At 46.1% G+C, this 20485-nt stretch overlaps 1 protein-coding gene across 3 annotated transcripts in view; it reads right to left on the bottom strand.

Moving 5' to 3' along the window:
• Positions 1–1378: 1378 nt before the first annotated feature.
• LOC145504689 (uncharacterized) overlaps positions 1379–20485 on the bottom strand; it is a 73538-nt gene continuing 54431 nt past the window's right edge. For 2 of the 3 annotated variants that reach the window (XR_014052420.1, XM_081485970.1), the window contains exons 2-6: positions 11356–11483; positions 8987–9079; positions 8565–8682; positions 7745–7866; positions 1379–2406 (exon numbers count right to left, since the gene is read on the bottom strand). Coding sequence is in view for 1 of the 3 variants with exons in the window: in XM_081485970.1 (XP_081342096.1) it covers positions 8635–8682; positions 8987–9079; positions 11356–11483 (269 nt within the window). In the remaining 2 variants the exon portion in view is untranslated. Of the gene's footprint in view, positions 2407–7744; positions 7867–8564; positions 8683–8986; positions 9080–9821; positions 11484–17242; positions 18308–20485 lie in introns of those variants that run through there. The other variant, XR_014052419.1, reaches the window with a different exon arrangement.

Below are 20485 nucleotides of genomic sequence, written 5' to 3'. Positions count from 1 at the left end.
CCCTGGAGGGCTGGTTAAGACTTAAATTGCTGGGTCCCATCCCCCAGAGTTTCTGATTCAGCAGTTTTGGGGTGGGACCTAAAAATGTACATTTCTTACAAAGTCCCAGGTGCTGCTGATGCTGCTGGTTTGCAGGCCATACGTTGAGAACCACTGGAAATTAGAAACTGGGTTAGGAGGGGAAGATGAGAGGATCCATCTTCGGTGCACACTAGGCTGTGAGTGTGCAACTTCATACTATGAATGTGGTGGACGGGGTGCTGTCCAGAGTGTGAGCATCTGTGCCGGGTGGTAAGAGGGCACGAAAGGAGAAGACAGCACCCCAAAACTCAGAGGAAGCTTGGGATGAGAGGGAGGAGGCCAAGCTTGTGGCTGGGCAGCCACAGGGTTCCCAGCAGCTGTGGCATGGCAGAGAGGCAAGGACTGAGGAAGCTTCACGCATGTTTGATCTCTGGCCCATCTCCTGTCCTCCCTGCAGCTCAGTGCTGACCTCTGCAGAACTGGAGCAAAAGCAATGTTTTGACTGCTTGCAACAATGTATTTACTCACAAAGCAGTTACTTCAGAACATCCACAATCCCCTTTTCCACCCTCTTAATAACAAAGTATTTTGAAGCAACAGGAAGAAAATTGTTCTGTATTTGAAAGCCTTCAGCAAGGTCATTTGCTCCAATGCACCATAGTCCCTACCACTCCCGATAATATATATATATATATATATATATATATATATTTTAGTATTTATTTATTTATTGGTTGTGCTGAGTCTTTGTTGCTGTGTACTGGCTTTCTCTAGTTGAAGTGAGCAGGGGTGCTCTTCGTTGCTGTGTGAGGGCCTCACATGGCAGTGACTTCTCTTTTCTCAGAGCTTGGGCTCTAGGGTGCACGGGCTTCAGTAGTTGTGATTCAGGGGCTTTAGTTGCCCCTCAGCATGTGTAATCTTTCTGGACCACCAGGGAAGTATCCCCGTAGTCTTTTGACCTATTTTCTCCACTCATCTCTTTAGCAGCCTAAAACAGAAGGTCCCATTTTGTGACAAAGAAGGAAGCTGGCCTGGAAGTAAAGCTGTCTCCAAGAACAGAGGGAAAAGATTGAAAGAACCTAGGTCCTTAGTGACTTGCTTGTGCTGCTGAATTAACCCAACCCTGGCAGAGTCCAGCTTCTGAACTCCTTACAGATCGTGATCATCTTTTATTTTTAAGAGAAGAAAAGAGGGGAAGGAGAGGAGAAAAGAAGACAGGAAAGAATAGAGAAAAGGGAGGGAAGAGAGAAAAGAAAGATAGGATGGAAACAAAAAATGAGGAGGAAGAAGGGGGAAAGGCAGGCCACTTTTAAGACTTCTGTGCACTGGTAAAGAATGATGGAGCTGCAAAAACGTGTTAGGTTTCTTGCAAGATTTCTGCTTGTGCCCCCACAATTTATTAATTTTTAGAAGTACAACCAGGAGGTATTAACAGTCTCAAAATAAGGGAGAGAAGCACCTCTTCCTTATGTGGTGTTATTATTAAAGGGAGGATACAGGTGTTGACACTGGGTGCCCTGGTGGGCGGTGGAGCCCCATCAGCCTCAGCTCTTGCCCACGGCTAGAGTCCCCTGAGCCGCCTCTGCTGGGAGCCACGTCAGCCACTGTTCTGCTCAACAGGGAACACTCCGTTCCTCTACTTGGGTAAACCAGACACAGTCCCCTGCTGCTTCTTGAATCAACAGGGAGGCAGGCCGACCAAGCAGCTGCCTCCTCGCGGGGTCAGTCCAGTGTCAGCAACAGGCCCTCTGCTCCTTCGGGGCCCTGCTCTCCCTCTGCTGACAGCACCAGCTTCGTCAGAGATGCAGAATTCTCATCAACTGTGAGAGCCAGATTGTTTCCCTCCTTGCTTTTGTTTTGATGTGTCTTAAAATGATTAGGCTTTTACTCTCAAATATTTCCGTTCACCCTTACTGGCTAACCAACGCACCTCACACACCACAGCAGGACAAGGCGCGCTACTATGGTATCCAGTAAACAGTGGCTAAACAAAGTCAAAAGTCTTGCTCAAATCAAGTTCTCTTTTGTACTTGTTGTTCTTCCATCTGCCCTGAGCTATGTAATGGCTGTCCAAAAATGTAACCCACTGCAGCTCTGTGAGGAGTTTCAAGAAAAGCAGCTTCCTGAACCTTTGCCAATGATTTTCTTGCATCGTCTTAATTATCCATTTGCTAGTTAACAAGTCAGTCTAGAAAGAAGTCTTTCTTCTTTTATTCTTGGAAAGTATGTACTTGAGAATGTCCAATAAAAGCCAGTATGTGCTGAATGCTTGCTCTCTGCCAGGTTCTGGGCCATGGGAGGCTGTCTCTGAGGGCTGTCCGGCTGGGAACATGAGGGCTGAGGAGAGGCCACTCAGGAGTGACCAAGGGCCTGATCAGTGATCACCTGCTTGAGACAGGTAGAGTCTCTCACTCTGCGGCTGAGGTCAGACAAGGGTGGTCTCTGGGAAGAAGGGGCACACTTCCCTGTCTGGGGGCAACCACCTCCCCATCACCCGGTTCCCGCACCTGGACCCCAGAGCCACTCTAGGCAAAGATGACTAAGCACCTGGTCTCCGTCCAACCCACTCCAGTCCTGCCCTGTGTCTCCTCACTATGTCCCTACAGACACCACTCCCAAGTTCCCAACATATTTCATGGAAACTTGTCAATTTGATTCATCACACAATCTCTGATGGCTTGGTTACAATCTTACTCATGTTACACACAGTCTCTCCGTATTCCTTATGGCAACTCTAGGAGGAAAGGATACTTCTTCCCAGGTAACAACAGGAAGAGTCAAAGAGGTTAAGGAATTCGGTGAAGTCACCCAGTAAGGGGTGGAGCCAGGATTCAAACTCTGTATGGTCTCATTCTCAACCCGGTAGACCTTGGCTTTCAGAGCTGTAACCTAGCAATTTCCGTGCCCAGAGCTAGCAGCACGAAAGCTCAGCAAATAATGTTGTGATTTATTATGTGACTCAAAGAAAGAACAACCGGCAGCTTCCTGTTTTAGTTATTCTTGCTTATGACAGTTTCTAGCTAAAGAAATTCATGTGCTGTCAACATGCAAATGTAATCTTTTTTTTTTTTTCCAATGTCTGTGCCAGGCCAGAGCCTCCCTTTGGGCCTTGCACGCACTGTGCTGAATCTGGTCCCTTGAGTTCTACAACCTCACCACAAATACAAAACACTAAAACAATTATCACGAACAACCCCAAATTGCTTAAATGTCACGTATACATGTTACACCAGAAAAGTTCTGCCCAATCAGAAGGAAAAGCTATGGCCTAGAGAGCTTGGAAAGGCTGGGTGGAAGAGATGAGATTTTTGTGTGGATAGGATTTAGGGCCAGAGGAGAATTGAAAGCAAGAACTGAAAGTGTTAACTGACCTGGGTTCTTGATCTCATTGTTCAGTCGCTCAGGGGTGTCCAGATAAGGACTTCAGGCAAGGCTTATTTGGACTCAATTATAGCAGGAGGGTGTGAGAACAAGAAGTGGTTTCCCTTGCTTGCTCCCCGATGAGGGGTGGGGGTGGGGGGTGATTTGGGCCAGTCTCAAAGGGGGTGAGCGTAGGGGCCCATCAGTGGTTCGGGCTTCGGGGCTGGCTTAGGTGGTCTGCCCATCCTCTTGATGGTGCTGTGTGCAGGGTGCATGCTCAGTCCCCTGCTTTTGCTCCCTGCACCTCAGGAGTGGCATTGGGTTTTGGCCTTTTCTTTGCAGGTCCCAGCCTGTCTCAGAAGTACACAGTTGAGGCTGGGAAGAGATCACACTGACAAGAAGCAGGGCATAAAGTGGAAAAAGTAGGTTGGAGTCCAACGGTCAGGACTTTGCCAGGATGAGGAATTGAGGGTGGAAGCTGGGAGAACAGGCAGGGAGTAGTTAACACTCCAGGGGAGAGAGAACGAGGGCCTGACCCAAAAGTAGGAGCATGGGAGGGACAAGACTGAAGGAAGTCTGCTCCTCTGCCCGAGGCACCAAGATACCCTGCTCTCTGGTAACCAGTACTAACTGGAATGATGATTAATTGCTCAGTTGGTCCCCACTGGCAGTACGATACCCTTTATAGAAAAAAGTGGAACCTCCTGGCACCCTCCATGTTAAACTGCCAATTTCACTCACCTCCTCCTGTCAATCTTACTTAACCTTCCCACCCTATTTCCTCATCTATAAAATCAGCATGAAATGGTTCCTCCTTCCTAGGGTGGTTATGAAGTTGAATGAGATAATGCATGCAAAGTGTAAGGCCAGGCACTAGGCTCCTAACTGCTTGTGATGAGCCACCAGTATGACAATCTGCTCCCTTGGTCAGCTAGAACCTCCTGAGCCATGAGCAAGCTTTATGAGGACTTACTGCTGTGGAAAGTGGCTATTATGCCCTCTGTCTCTCTCTGGAAAGCGTTAGACACTGGCAAATGGCTGAAGGTGCAATCAAGAAATTTATATTGTGATCTCTCTCAAGTTTCCCATAAGTTAATTTGGACACAGGTAGCTTTCTAACAAGAAGTTCAGAATTGTTCCATTTTGACAGTCAACCATCCTGTTCCTTATTTTATACTATTGTCCGTATGGGCTCCTCTTCTCCCTTTGTGTTTATACTGGAGTGTACCTGAGCTAAACTGTAATGGAGCTCTGGGTAGGAATCTGGGATACTTTAGACCCACCCATAGAGGTCAAGACCTGAGAATGCTAGAAGGATCTGAGAATACTAGATGGGCCCTTCAATAAGACTTCACTCATTTCATCCTTCAGGGCACTGTGCCATACATTTGGCATATGTCATGTTATGTAATTCTTACACCAGTCTCGTGAGGTAGAAATTGTTAACATTGTTATAAATGAGGAAATAGAGTCTTGGTTGAAGGGTCTTGCACAGACACACACATCTAGCCAGCACTGCAACAAAAATCCTCTCTCTTGTGCGTCTGGCTGAAGCCCCTTCTTTCCTGCACATGTTCCTCCCCCAGGTTGTCACTCCAGGCCTCGTTGTAAGCCTGGTACAGTTGTTATTATGATTTTAAGATTAGCATTTTTTATTGTTGTTATAGGATGCTTAAGAGGTTTATAGTTCCATAATGGTGATTTGCTATAATACTTCTAACCTGTATATGGTTTTTTAGTCACTAAGTCGTGTCTGACTCTTTGTGATCCCATGGACTGTAACCCACCTGGCTTCTCTTTCCATGTGATTTCCCAGGCAAGAATACTGGGGCAGGTTGTCATTTCCTCCTCCAGGGGATCTTCCAACCCAGGGATTGAACCTGCATGTCCTGCATTGGCAGGAGGATTCGTTACCACACAGCTACCTGGGAAGCCCTCTAATTTATATAATTGGGAATAAATGTAAATACTGCAAGCTCTAATCAGCCCCAAATAGCATGTTATTTCATGACAAATAAATAACATGTTGAATGAAAACAAAAGCCATAGGACAGAATATGGAAAGCCATGGTAAATGGAATTTCTTGCTCATCACTAGAGAAAATAGGCTGATGTGGAGAGTCAGTTCAGACAGAAACTAAAGATCAAACAACAGAGCATTTTAGCTTATGCTTTTTACAGCGGGATTCCAAGGAAGATAAATCCTATTTGAACTTATCTTTTCAAATATCTTGCTAATGAAGTCAGTCGATTTATTGGGTGTCAGACAAGAAATTTAAAACAGGTATTATATGTATGTATGACTTAGGACATGTAATCATATATGTATGTGAGATTAATATGCTAAGGGCACTAATGGATAAAATAGCATGCAAGAACAGATAGACAATGTAAGCAGAGAGATGGAAATCCTGAGAGAGAACTCAAAAGAAATTCTAGAAATGAAAAAAACACGGAAATGAAGAATGCCTTTGATCGGCTTATTAGTAGACTGGACACAGCTGAAAAAAGAATCTTTGAGCTTGAGGCTATTTCAATAGAAATCTCCAAAACTGAAAAGCAAAGAGAACAAAAACTGAGGGAAAAAAAAAAACCAGAACAGAATATCCAAGGTCTCTGGACAGCTACAAAAGGTTTAACTGAGTAACACAAATGCCAGAAGGAGAAGAGAAAAAGGAACAGAAGAAATATCTGAAACAATAACTGAGAATTTCCCCCAAATGCCAGATATCAAGTCACAGATCCAGGAAGCTCAGAGAATGCCAAGCAAGATGAATGTCTCAGAAAAACTACACCTAAGCATATATTTTCAAATTATTGAAAAGCAAAGGTAAAGAAAAAATACTGAAAGAAACAGAGAAGGAAAACACCTTACCTGAGGAGGATCAGAGACAAGAATCAATCTCACTTCTTCACAGAAACCATGCAAGCAAGAAGAGAGTGGAGTTAAATAATAAAAGTTTTGAGAGGAAAAAACTACCAACCTAGAATTCTATACTCTGAAGAATTATCCTTCAGAAATAACTGAGAAATAGACTTTCTTAGACAAACAAAACTGAGGGAATGTGTTGCCTGCAGACCTGCCTTGGAAGAAAAGTTAAAAGTTCTTTGAAAAGAAGAAAATTGACATAGATCAGAAACTCAGCTCTACATTAAAAAAGAAATAGCATCAAAGAAGGAATAGTGAAAGTAAAATAAAAACTTTTTATTTATCTTAAATGATCTAATAGCTTGTTCAAAATAATAATAGCAACATTGATTATGAAAGCTTATGTATCTATCATATATATACGTCTTATATATATGTATATACATACATACACATATACCTGTGTGTGTATATATATATGTAATATGCTTATGTAATAAGTGAAATGAGTGACATCAGTGATACAAGGGACAAGGAGGAATTAGGATTATTTCCTTATTATTAGACATTCACATGACCCAAGAAATTGTATAGTGTTATTTGAAAATGAGCTTGTATTAGTTGTAAATGTGTATTCTGACTCTAGTGCAACCAGTAAAAAAAAGAAAAGGAAGAAAAGTATAACTGATATCCCAAGAAAGGAGAGAAAATGGAATCATATAAAATGCTCAGTTGAAATTGCAAAAGGCAGAAAAAGTGGAAGACAAATAACCTCAAGGAACATGGGCAACAAATTGAGAACAGTATCAAATAAAGTAGATATTAATCCAACCATATCAATAACCCCATTGAATGTCAATAGTCTACATGCACTAATTAAAAGACAAAGATTGCCAAAGTAGGTAAAAGACAAGAAACAAACAAGTGGTTGTCTACAAGAAACGCACTGAGTATAAAGACACATGTAGATTAAAAATACATGAACAGAGAAAAATATACCATTCTAACACTAATCAAAAGAAAGGAGTGGCTCTATTAATTTTAATCAGAGCAGATTTCAAAGCAAGAAAAGTTATCAGGGATAAAGAAGGATGCAATATAATGAATGAGGGGTCACTACTCCAAGAAGACCTAACAATCCTAATGTATATACATCTAACAGCATCAAACTATATGAAAAGTACTTGTTAAGCAGAAATCAGGGAAAAGGTGTTAAGGGGTGTGTGTCTCAGATTCTGGAAGAGTTTGGAATGTCCTCTTGACCATTCTTTCAACACTCCTGGATAAATACCAATGTGATTATTCTTTAACCCCCTTTTTCTAGGCTCAATACAGGGCTATTCATGTCTATCCATTTAATTCTCTTCAAATAACATGGCCTTATTACAATCTAGTTTGTTGTTTCTTTATATAATTCAGTTTTCCAATAAATTTTGAGTTATCTAACAATGTAGCAAATCATGAAATCCTCAACAATGCATATGCAAAACCTACCTGAGACAGGTCACATCCGCAAGTGGTTAATCTCAGGTGTATTGTGAGGGTTCTAGTAGCATTCTTCTTCAATTCCTGACTCCTTCTGACCATGTCCCCAAATTCTGGAGGTGCTCTCTATACTGCCCACAAAGATAGCAAATGTGTGTTAGAATCTGAAAGTGCTAGAAGACTCCGGAGGGAAAGAGGAACTGAATTTATATTGGCCTGAAACAAGTTTGGTCATACAGAGGCTGTCTCACATGGTTCTTTTATGTCTGATGCAGCTCAAGTATACAGATAGCTGATCCCTGGAGTTTGTGGTAACAAAGCTCCTAATAGCTTGACTGGTTTAAACAGCAGTCATTTATTTCCTATAGTTCTTGAGGCTAAGAAGTCCAAGATCAAGGTGCCAGCAGATTCTATTTCTAGTGAGAGCTCTCCTCCTGGCTGGCAGACAGTGGGCTTCTTCTTGGAGAGAAGCGGCGAGCTCTAGTCTCTTCCCATTCTTAAAAGGGCACCAATCCCATCACAGGGGGCCCTCCCTCATGACCTCATCTAAACCGAATTATGTCCCTAAAGCTACTCCTCCAACTACCATCATTATTAGTAAGATTTCAAACTATGAATTTGGGGAGGACACATACATTTAGTCCATAGCAATTACCACTGGGTTCTTTTGTATCAGATATTTTCTATTAAGTGGGGAAATAGTAGACGGGTTTTGGGACACATACAACTGTTTTGGTACAGAGCCCAAATGAATTCTAGGACAGAGAGGTTTGTTTCTAACCAGCTTCTTAAGTGAGCTTTAAGTAAAGGGTGAAGGAAATTAAAGTACCTAGAGATGTTGTACCATGATTTTGCCAAAGATTGTCCAGGGTCTTTTAAGGCCACGATTAGAGACAAGACTAGACCTTTCCATTCCTCCTCTGCTCTTCTGGATGCCAAAGCACTGCCTTTCTCCAAAAAGAAAAAAAACACAAATTCTCAAGTGGTTTGATAGTAATTCAGACCAACAAATTTTACTCTCCATTAAAAGTCACCAGCTGTCATGTGCTTAGCTTTAAATGGGAATAACTTGCTCTCAAAGAACATTTTTCAGTTGATGTCACTTGTGAGTTTTATTTTCTCCTAATGAAAAATGTATTTGCATTAGTGTGGCTTTGGTGACAGGAAACCCCTGCTTGGAGGCCTGACTTGGTGATCCGCCCATGCCTTGAGGAAAGCTAATTGTTCTACCAGCCAACTTAGAGGACTAACACTGTGGTCAGGAGGGGCCTTTGAGGGGACAGAGGAGAGGGGTGGTGATAATGTTCCGGCTTCTTGCAGGGAGGGTCTCATGGGGCTTCTTCCCTAAAAAAGCAAACAAAAAAAGGCATTAAAAAGATGCTTTTAGAACAGGGTGTTGGGAGCAAGGGCTTTCCTGATATCTCATTTGGTAAAGAATCCGCCTGCAATGCAGGAGACCCCAGTTCGTTTCCTGGGTTGGGAAGATACACTGGAGAAGGGACAGGCTATTCCACTCCAGTATTCTTGGGCTTCCCTTGTGGCTCAGCTGGTAAAGAATCAGCCTGCAATGCGAGAGACCTGGATTCAATCCCTGGGTTAGGAAGATCCCCTGGAGAAGGGAAAGGCTACCCACTCCCTATTCTGGCCTCAAGAATTCAAAAGCAGGGGACTGAGCATGCCCCCTGCGCTCAACACCACCAAAGCAGTGGGCAAAACACCTCAGCCACCCCACCCCTTCAGCCTGACCCCTGGACACACCCCTACCCTCACCCCATATAAGGAACAGGCTCGCCCCACGGGCAGTGAGCAAGCAAGCAAGGGAACCTGTTGTTTGTTCTCACTCTCCCCTGCTGCAACAAGTGAAGTCGCTCAGTCGTGTCCGACTCTTTGCGACCCCACGGACTGACTGTCGCCTACCAGGCTCCTCCGTCCATGGGATTTTCCAGGCAAGAATACTGGAGTGGGTTGCCATTTCCTTCTCCAGATCTTCCTGACCCAGGGATTGAACCCGGGTCTCCTGCATTGTAGGCAGACGCTTTACCGTCTGAGCCACCAGGGAAGTCTAGCAGCACCCCAATAAAGCATTGCCTGGGTAGGGGGGGAAGTGCTTTTAGGTATTGAGAATTGGAGAGAGGAGTGACATTTTAATGTGATTACCAATTTGAGCGAGGCAGCCCTTCTGATACCCGTGTGCTCAGAGACTAGGACCAGATCTCTGCCACACCCCTTCTCAGAGAAGTGTCACTGTGGACCCGCCACTCTGTGCAAGGGCCTAAACATCTCTTGTCTGTTAGCCACTGGAAGAATCTCGTCACAAGCCTCAAGAACAAAACAAATCAAAAAGTCTCTGCACTGAAGCTCCTGAAGCCTGAACCCTGTCAAGTGCAGCCATGACTCTGTGGACACTCAGGAGCTGCCCGCTGTGGGGCCCTATGATGGCCATCTGCTCGGCAGGCAGGAGGGTGACACCGAGGACCCTGGCTCTACTTATGGGCAGTCTCTTTGGGGGAGGCCAGAGCAGTCTCTTCTAGAGTCATCCCAACAAGGTCCCAACCCACTGAGAATGACCCGAAGGGACCAGAGAGCCGTGAACCAGTGAGGGGAGCTGGTTAAACCGATGAAACTAGGAAACAGGGACAAGGAGACACAGACAACCCCGGCACAGAGCCGCCCGCACATCTGAGGGCTGGAGGCACCTTTGACCTGGGTCCTCAGAAGGACTCGGTGGACTCTCTCGCCTCGCCGGCCCCTGACGTGCACAGCCACACACACGAGTGTCACACACAGCAGCTGTGGGCAAGCTCCCTGTGGAAACAGCAACATCCGAACCTGGGGCCATGACAAGGGCCCACCCAGAGGAGGAAAAGCTCTCCCCACCCGTCCGCCTCGTCTCAGTGCTCACAGTGAGGACTCAGGGAGTGTCCAAGGATTCCTGAATACTGTTTTTGACAGACACCAAAGCGCTCTCCTCCTCCTCCGACCGTGGAGCTCTGGGGCTGCCCCCAGGGAAGACGCCTCTGGCAGCGCCCGGCCCTCCGAGCCACTGGGGCCAGCTCCAGGAACACTGAATTCTGGCCACACTTGCAGCCAAGCCTGGTTACTTTAGATTCTCTCTCCTCCCCGCTTGTCTTTTCAAGCTGGAGCCAGCCAAGGTATTCGTCATATTTCCAAGCTACCCTGCTGCTTGATTTATGCTCTGACAGGGCAGAAGGGAAGACTCCAGAGTGGGGTGGGGCGGGGGTGGTGAAGGCAAGGTCTGGGGTGGCAGGGGGTTGAGGGGTACTGAAGGGTCCTGTCACCCTAGGTAGGGGTCACTGAGGGTGTCGCCAGTTGTAGGGTCGACTCTGTTCACTTCAGTTGGTGCTGAGGAGCACACAGGCTCTGTCTCAGGGGAACAGAGATGATATTCCCTCTCTCTCCCTCTCTCTCATGTTGAGATACGGCCATAAAAGGAGTGAAGCTTCATTTGCCCTCTCACTGGGCTTCACCTAAAAGGGCTTTCAGAAAAATTTCCAGCCTTCTCCTGCGGGACATTGAATGCGGTCTCGTTGGCCAAAGAGAAAACGAGTAACAGATGAAGCTCATACAGATGAAGAGGCCAAAACCAAAATGTTAATCACCTCAAAATATGCACTGCTCCCTCCAAAACCGCTCTTGGCTCTCCTCAGAGGATCTCTGATTGGAGACTTTTCCCCCATGGGGTGGGGGGTCTGCTGCTGATATTCGGGGTTACACTTGAGGGTCCAAGCTGCAAGAAGATAAAGAATTGTCATTCAGGGCACTTAACGCACCGGTTGTGGTGATTTGAAATGGCTGGAGTATTGATTGACTAGCCCCTCTTGGTTAAACGAATCCCTCTAGGACGCTCCCATAAAAGCTCAAGATGCTGTCATCCAAGATGAATAAAAATGCCTCTTTTGATTCCACTGCATATGAAAACATGAGATCATTGGAATATATTTAGAGTGAGATTTGGCAGCGTATTCATGTTTACAATTCTTGGACTCGAATGTGAACCAGAGGCTCTCTTTTCCCTCTTCACCTTCTTTTCTTTCTCTAAGAGGGTGAAGGCCTGTTCCCAGAGTTCAGAATCCCTTTCCTTATTAGATTCTGAAGTTAACCTTGCTCTGTGATTGATGACATCCTCAGTGCCACTGACCAGCTTTAGAGGCCCTGTCTTGAGGTGTTAATGTATTAAGCGGACTGCTGAAGTGACTCCCCACCAGAGCAAAGCCTCCATTGGGTTTGAGCAGAATATCTAAAAATACAGGCTTTTCCTCAGTTCTTTGAATCATGACTTGGTCTGATTGCATGAGGGGAAGTCTATGATGCCTTATGGTCACTGACTCCTGTTAATACATAGATTTGGGGTTCTTTATGGGGCCTTCAGGAGCAGCATGGAATCAATAAGAAGGTGCCTGTGCTCTGCTGTCTTATGCTATCTCATCTTTAAGGGCTCTTGTTCTCAATACTGGCTGCTCGTTAGAATCATCAGGAAGCCTTAAAAAGCGCTGATGGCTGGTCCCTAACCCACAGCGACTCTGATTGTATTGATCTAGAGTACAGCTGGGCATCATAAGTTTTAGAAACAGTATTATACTCTATTTCAAATTTTTAAAAATAATCATTTGTCACAGTAGTAAAGAATCTACCTGCCAATACAGGAGATGCAAGGGACGCAATTTCAATCCCTGAGTCAGGAAGATTCTGTAGAGTAGGAAATAGCAAGCCGCTACAGTATTCTTGCCTGGAGAATCCCATGGACAGAGGAACCTGGCGGGTTACAGTCCATGGGGTTGCAAAGAGTCACACAGGACTAAATGGCTAAACAATAACAATAAAAATATCACAGAAAAAAAATGGAAGAATATTCGCCAATATGTTGACTATCTCCAAGTAGTAGAATTGAGAGGAAATTTTATTCACTTATATACTTTTCTGTATGACCTGAATTTTGATTGCAACAAAGCAAAATGCAATGAAACAAATTGTTGGTATAAAGAAGGGGAAAGCTATTTCTCACTTAAAAGGAAAGAATCTCAAGATACTCAGAACTCTTCATCTTCCACCACAACCTGAGTCCCTCCTGCATCCCCAGTTCTGAAAGTGGCACTGGATCCTCACCGCTGCCCTTACTCAGTGGTCCTCCCCGCCTCCTATTATCCTCATTCAGCATCCTTAATACTTCTGACATTTCTCTGCCTCTGGCCACACAGGGCCCCCATCCTCTGCTACCTTGATGTGGGCCTCTCATGATCTCACTTCCATGCTGATGGCACTGGCTCCTCAGCAGGCTGTCTGTCCTGGAGGCTGCAGTGTGGCAGTCCTCCAGGGCATGCTGCAGCCACATTTGTCCTATACCCCACACCTGGTCCCGGCACTCACCTGTTCAAGCCTTCAATGACATCCTCTATTTCCAGAGCATGCTGCAGTTCCTTGCATGGCTTACCAGGCCCTCCGTGACCTGACCAGCCCACTCTCAGAGCCCCTGGCCCTGCACCCTTCCCCCCAGCCATGTACACTATTTGGAGACCTCCAAACATCACCTGTGCTTGTACTTCTCCCATGCTTCGAAGGCCCTTCCCTCCCACACTAACCATTTTCCCCTAGTAAACTCCTACCCCTCAACATTCTGCTGGGGCTGCCTTCTCCAAGGAGTCTTTGCTTTACCAGATCTCAACACCCGTCTCTTTCACATCCACCTACACCTGTGTCTTTGTCTAGTGTTGGTTATTTGTGTGTGTGTCCGTCTGTCTGTCTCCCACACTGCTCTCTGACCTCCTTGAGGATCAGGACCTCTCACCTTTGTGCCCCAGCACTGCTCACATCGCCCGACAGGTCCCAGGTGTTCAATGTATGAGGTAAGGAGTGAATGGATAATATCGATCCCTTACATTTATACAGCTCTCTGATTTTTCAAAGCACTTCTGTATCTGTTCGGGGGTGGATGTTGTGACCTCAAATTGTCTTCAGAAGTACAACCTGCATCCTCTGCACTCTAATTTATCCTCCAGGCAAGTTTGAAAGAGAGGAACCATTTATTCTTCCTCCTTTTTCTGGTAGTGAAAGTGAGGTACGTGATAATGGGGGACTGGTCGGGGAGCTGCTGCCCAAGGCCACATGGCCGGCATGTTGAAAACCCAGGAGACAGACTCTGCCTGGGTTCTTCGCCCTCACCACCTTATTTCTTCAGCACGTTGGCTCCACTGGCCTGGCTCCCGAGTCTGCCCTGGACAATTGCCCACAGAGAAATGGAGATTGTCAGTCATTAAAAAATTCCTGCCTCCTCCATTTTCCAGTCATGCTTTCAGAAAGGAAGGGAGGGGAAACCAGGAGACACAAAGTGGAAACTGAAGCTCTGTTGAGTTTAAGATGAGATACTCAAGGGTCTGCAGTCTACTACTATCCACCTTCTCTGGAGAGAAAGCAGCCTCAGTATGTGCGGACTTCTCTCGGGAGGAAATACACATTCACTAATCCCTTCCACTTTAACCAGGCCTGGGCTGCCAGGCGCTCCTTTCCAGACAGTCGTCAGCGGGAGAAAGAGCAGAGCAGCCTGCCCTCTGACTCAGTGACCTTCAGATCATGTCCTAAGACTGGACACAGTGACCGAACCATGACTCATGGCTTCCCCATCAAGCCAGATTTGGGAGAATAAAGCCAGGTTTGGGAGAATAATACTAGGAGGGCCTTGTCTCTGGCACGCTTGGAGTCATCCTCACTTGATCTTTGCATTAAGTCTGATCCAGAGAAGGCTTCTGGGCCCTTGTCCACTCAAGCAGGCATTGGAGGAGGTCATCAGGAAGATGTAGGAATTGAAGACTCCTAACCCCTCCCCTGGTCCCTGCACTAGAAGCTGCCCAAGGACAGAGCCTTGAAATAGTGAGCTGTTGTTGAGACCATCTGGACAGTATATGTGACTGAACCCAGCTAAGCCCTCTGTATAAACTTTTAAGATTCTGCCAGGGAGTGTGCAAAGATCTACTCTTCTTGCAGCTGCCCAAGACAAGCCTTATATGTCAGTCACCTCATTTATCAAATCTGCCAGCTACCAATTTAATCCGTGATGGCCCGCCTCTTTCCTAGTCTTTCCCTGCCCTCTGAGCGGGGAATCTGTTTCTGATAACATTCAGGGAAGCACCCAAGGTTTTGAATTAACAGCAGGGCCAAAGGTGCATCTTCAACAGGCCCTTCCCAGGAGAGTGCAGAGGTGGGGGTGGGGACGTGGTGAAGGTCAGGAGTGGAAGGATGGGGCTGCACCTCAGATTCTCCTATAAGCTGTAGGATGGAGCCCTGGTACAGGCATGTCCCTCCAAGGAGAAGGAAGTCACATAGTGGACCTCCACCAACTCTTAACAGGCACCTACAGTGCACTAGATACTCTGCCAGGAGCCAGCTGAAAGTGAAAGTTACTCAGTCGTGTCCAACTCTGCGACCCCATGGACTATACAGTCGATGGAATTCTCCAGGCCAGAATACTGGGGTGCGTAGCCTTTCCCTTCTCCAGGGGAGCCAGTTAGGTAGGGATAAATTAGACGTGGCTCCACACCAGAAAACAAAGACATGAACACACATAGGCAAATAACCATGATGCCTGGAAAACGGTGACAAGAGATGCAAACAAGGCGCTAGGCGAGTTTAGGAAAGATGATTTCCAGATGGGAATTCAGCAAAGACTTCCTGGGGGAGGTAGCATTTAAGCTGAAACTTGAAGTGAGAGTAAAATTTGGACAAGAAATATTGTTGATTGAGGAGAGAGAGAGATGGAGTAGTAAAGATAATAAAGGCTTTTCAAGTTGCAATGTCTATGATTGGGTTAAATCACATGAAATTGCTGATATTTTACTGTTTCACTTACAATAACATTGATTTCAGATGGCTCAACATAATACTTCCCAGGTGAGTAGAGACAGGAAAACACAGGTTGTAGGAAACAAGGCAGAAGTTCAGCGTCTGTCAGTCGCTGGTTAACATGCACTTAGTTTCACCTTTTGTTAATGTGTTGATAGAAATATCCTTGGGATGGCATTTTTTTTTTTTTACTTTCTCCAAAGGAGACTGATACTGTGAGGTTTGTCTGTTGTCCAAAGACTTGAACTTTAGAATCAGACTGAACTAATGAGTTGCTGGAAAGCAGTGTTGCATGCCCAAGTTTGAAAGATTTGAGTTTAAATCCTGGCTCTACAACTTGTGAGCTATGCTGCCAGTTTCATAACTTTCTGACTCATACTTTTCTCACCTGAAAAATGGTGATAATAATAATATAGTAGTAACAGTATAGTATTGTAGTAAAAGGAATAGCATTTTCCATAACATAGGAAAATCCAAACGAACTTTTTGGCCAACCCAATACTTCCCTTCTAGGACTTCCCAGGCGGAGAAGGCAATGGCACCCCCACTCCAGTACTCTTGCCTGGAAAATCCCTGGACGGAGGAGCCTGGTAGGCTACAGTCCATGGGGTCGCTAAGAGTCGGACACGACTGAGCGACTTCACTTTCACTTTTCCCTTTCATGCACCGGAGGAGGAAATGGCAATCCACTCCAGTATTCTTGCCTGGAGAATCTCAGGGACGGTGAAGCCTGGTGGGCTGCCATCTATGGGGTCGCACGGAGTCGGACACGACTGAAGCGACTTAGCAGCAGCAGCAGCAGGACTTCCCAGGTTATCGAGTGGCTAAGACTCCTCAATCCCAATGCTGGCAGCCCAGGTTTGATCCCTGGTCAGGGAACTAGATCCCACATGCCACAACTAAGACCTAGTGCAGCCAAATAAATAAATTGAAAGAAAAAAAAAGACTTCCCTTCCTCATAAGATCATGGAGTTGAATACTCGAGTTGGTGCCTGCATGGCTTAGCATAATAGCTAGCCCTCAGAAAGTGCCTTGAGGCACTTTCAAATTCCAGCACCTATTTGACTGTAACCTACGTCAAGAGGCACCGAGAAGGACACTGTGTCCACAAATCATAAAGGGAAGTCCATCCTCAGTCCCTTGGCTTGTTTCAGTGGAGACGGCAAGACAGAGACCTATTTTGGTGCCCACTTTAGTCACAGGAGAAGAGGAAAGGAAGACACAAGGAAATATACAATACTTGAGTTTCTCAGGCCAAAATAACAAGGGCTTGACGCGATCCTATAAAGCCATTCAGTTGCTTTCAGTCCTTAAGCAAACCTGCTAAGGAATTTCATGTTCCCGGGTCTCCCCTGGCAGGCACCCCTGGCACAGAGATGGGTTCTTTTGAGCAATGGGGTTTCTGCAAGCTACCAAGTCAACGCCTGGGAGCAGTTCCCGGGAGAGAGCAGTGATGTCAGAACAGCAGGCTGGCTTGGGCACCAGAGGTGCAGGAAAAACAGATGCTGGGCTTTCCAGGGAAATAATTCTCGGCCACTCAGGGAAATCTAAACCAGAGAGGTGAGGCGGTGAAGCACACATCCTAACCAGAAAGCACAGGGTTGAGACAGGCCCCTGGGCAGGACTTCTGGCCCAGCAGGGTGTGGGGTGACTTACCCAGGTTGGTTCCCAGCCTTCCACTGCATTCTAAGCTGTCTCCTGCTGGGCATGGCGACAAAGTCCCATCACCACCAGAAGACTGGCTTGTGTATTTTATAATCATTGTCAATAAGAATTTTAAAATGAAATTTAGGGTTCTAAAGTAAAGAGTGTTTGTGATGGGGCACTGCTTTTAGAATAAGAAACTGGAGTGTCAGGGAACATTCTCTGCCAGCCCGCCTGACCCTCCTGCCTGCCCTTCGCCCACATCACTGCTGTCCTCGGTGACCCAGCCTCATCCAGGGGCTAGCAGCCTGGTTTCCTGTTCCTGCAGATTCCTGAGGTCGGGCTCAGCAGGCATCTTCCCGTTATTTTGTTGGTCTTTTACCACCCTTTCCCCCAAAACAGGATTGATGGAATGGGGGGCAGGAGTGGCTTGTGAACACCCTGAGACAAGAAGGGTCATCTTCGGGGACTAGAGACCCCTGTAAAAGCCCTGAGGGCAGCACTTCTCTCTGCAGCCCTAAACAGTTTCCTGGCAGTTTAAAATTTTCATTCAAGTCACCATTTCCAGTCCTGCTGACAAGTCTTTGGGGTCGGAAAGTGGCTCCGGCTGGGAGCAGCAGCTGGGGGAGCAGGCGGCCAGGCCTGGCCTGGGCGTCGACAGCTGGGAGCCTTCCCACAGGCCAGGAGACCATTTCGTGCTGAGAGATTGGTTCCTCCCGCCCCCACTGAGAGGGACCACAGGCCAGCGCCCTCCTGCCACGCAGAAGAAGCTCCACGCCTCCATGCTCAGGAGGGCGGCTTCTCGATCATTCTCTGCACCGTCAGCAGGCCCTGCTCCAGCTGCCCTTCACCTCCCCACTCCAGGGAGCTCCGGAGAACTTCCCCTCTAATTTCAAAGACAGCATCTCCTTCCACTCGGTCCCACCATGACTCAGCAGCCGCAAAGAGGAGTCTTTTCCCCAGGAAGTGACGCTGGACTTGAATCTTGAAAAGTGAAGCCAAGCCAGGCTAAGGGGGCAGCATTCGCAGAAAGCCGGGGAACAGGAATAGTGGTCCATTCAGCACTTCCGGTGTGTGAGCTGAGCCTGGAGAGAGGCCCGGAGCCAGACCGGAAGCAGCCATCTGAGTAAATGTTTAACAAGCAGCTGGGGGAAGAGTTGGACAAGTTGCTGATGTGTAATGTCTGTGCCAATTTCTGTGGTGTAAATACTTCCCTCCGTGGCAGATTTCAGTCTGCCAGTGGTTTGACAACCAGCTCACAAGAATTCCTGAAATTTTAACAATCAGTTTGCCTGCTGATAAAGGCTAGCTCCAACACCCTCGTTTATCACAAGTCGCATATAAACCCTACCCTCCCAAATTCGTTGGCTGCCACAAAATCCCTACAAAGTCCTTAGGTAGAGGGGCAGCATTAGGTAACTCAGTCTCCCTCACTTTCCTGCTAATAGTTGTTCCTTCTCCCTACACCATGGACACAGGCATTGAGCTCAGTCACTTTTCTTGGAGATCCACAAAAAAAAAATGCTCACTTACATAATGTAGCCGATTTGTGGAAATGGAGAATGTCTACATCACAGAGATGCTAATTACATCAAAAGAAATTAAACTGTCCATTCTTAAATTTTTCCTTAGCCATTTCCACCATCCTGGGTTTGGTCTCCTTCCATAATTCTTTGTCCCTCTGTCTCCAACCTTGACTGACTGTCTGCTCTTAACACCACACCACCCACCTCCCCCACCAAATCCTATCACAGAGAGCAATTTGGTTCTTTTTCGCCACCCCTCACCCAGGCCTGCAATGTTTGGTACATATGCAGTCTGTCAATGGCTATTTCAACTCTGAAGGGCCTCTGGGAGGAACAGACTACTCTTTACACCTGATTTAATGCACGTTGATTAATCTTATGAAAGTGTAACCATCATCATTCCTCAAACTATCAGAATTCCTTTGAATATTCACACACTACTAACACAGGTAATAAATAAAAAATTCATTGCAAACAATGATACCACTACACATCAATCTGAATGGCCAAAATCCAGCACGATGACAGCCCCGAATGCTTGAAGGATGAGGAACAATGGGAACTCTCATTCATTGCTGGTGGAAGTGTAGAATGGTTCAGCCACTTCAGAAAACAGTTTGACAGTTTCTTACAAAGCGAAACATAGTTTTACCACATGATCCAGCAACTATACTACTTGGTATTTACCCAAATGAGTTGAAACTTTGGTCTAAACAAAAACCTGCACATGAAAATTTATAGCAGTTTTATTCATAATTGCCAAAACTTGGAGGCAACCAGGATGTCTTTTGTAGGTAAATGGATAAATAAGTTGTGGTACATCCAGATGATGGAATATTATTCAGCACTAAAAGAAAAATAATGAGCTATCAAGGCATGAAAAGACATGGTGGTGGTTTAGTCGCTAAGTTGTGTCCGACCCATGGACAGTAGCCTGCTATGGGATTCTCCAGGCAAGAATGCTGGGGTCGGTTGCCATTTCCTTCTCCAGAAGATCTTCCCAACTCAGGAATCGAACCCAGGTCTCCTGCATTGTAGGCAGATTCTTTACCAACTGAGCTATGAGGCTTAAATGCATGTTACTAAGTGAAAGAAGCCCAGCTGCAAAGGCTACATACTGTATGATTTCAACTATATGACATTCAGGAAAAGGCAAAATTATAGAGGCAGTGAAAGGGTCAGTGGTTGCCAAGGGCCGGTACAGGGGGAGAGATGAATAGACAGCACAGAGGTTTTTTAGGGCAGCAGAGCTACTCGGTGTGGTGACACAAGGGTGATACAGAGCCGTATACATTCATCCAAACCCATAGAGCACAATCCACCAAGAGTGAACCCTAATGTAAACAATAGGCTTTGGGTAATGATGCTGTGTCAGTGCCGGTTCACTGATTGCAGTACCTCTACCTACTGCTCTGGTGGGGGATGAGGACTGTATGGGAGACTGCATCTGCTTGGGGTACAAGGGGTAAATGGGAATTCTCTACTTCCCACAGTTTTGCTGTGGACCTGAAACTGTTATGTAATTAAATTCTTTTTTTTTTAATTCATTAATTTAGGACTTCCTTGGAGGTCCAGTGGTTAGGAATCCGCCTGTCAATGCAGGAGACATAGGTTCTATCCCTCGTCTGGGAGGATTCCACATCTCTCAGGGCAACTAAGTCCATGCACGACAACTACTGAAGCCCGTGTGCCCTAGAGCCCATGCTCTGCAACAAGGGAAGCTGCCACA

This window comes from Giraffa tippelskirchi, chromosome 5 (assembly GCF_054371585.1).
Source record: "Giraffa tippelskirchi isolate mGirTip1 chromosome 5, T2T-mGirTip1v1.2.pri, whole genome shotgun sequence".
NCBI lineage: Eukaryota > Metazoa > Chordata > Mammalia > Artiodactyla > Giraffidae > Giraffa > Giraffa tippelskirchi.
The sequence above is the reverse complement of the archived record's forward strand: the minus strand, read 5'-3'. Positions and strand labels throughout refer to the sequence as shown.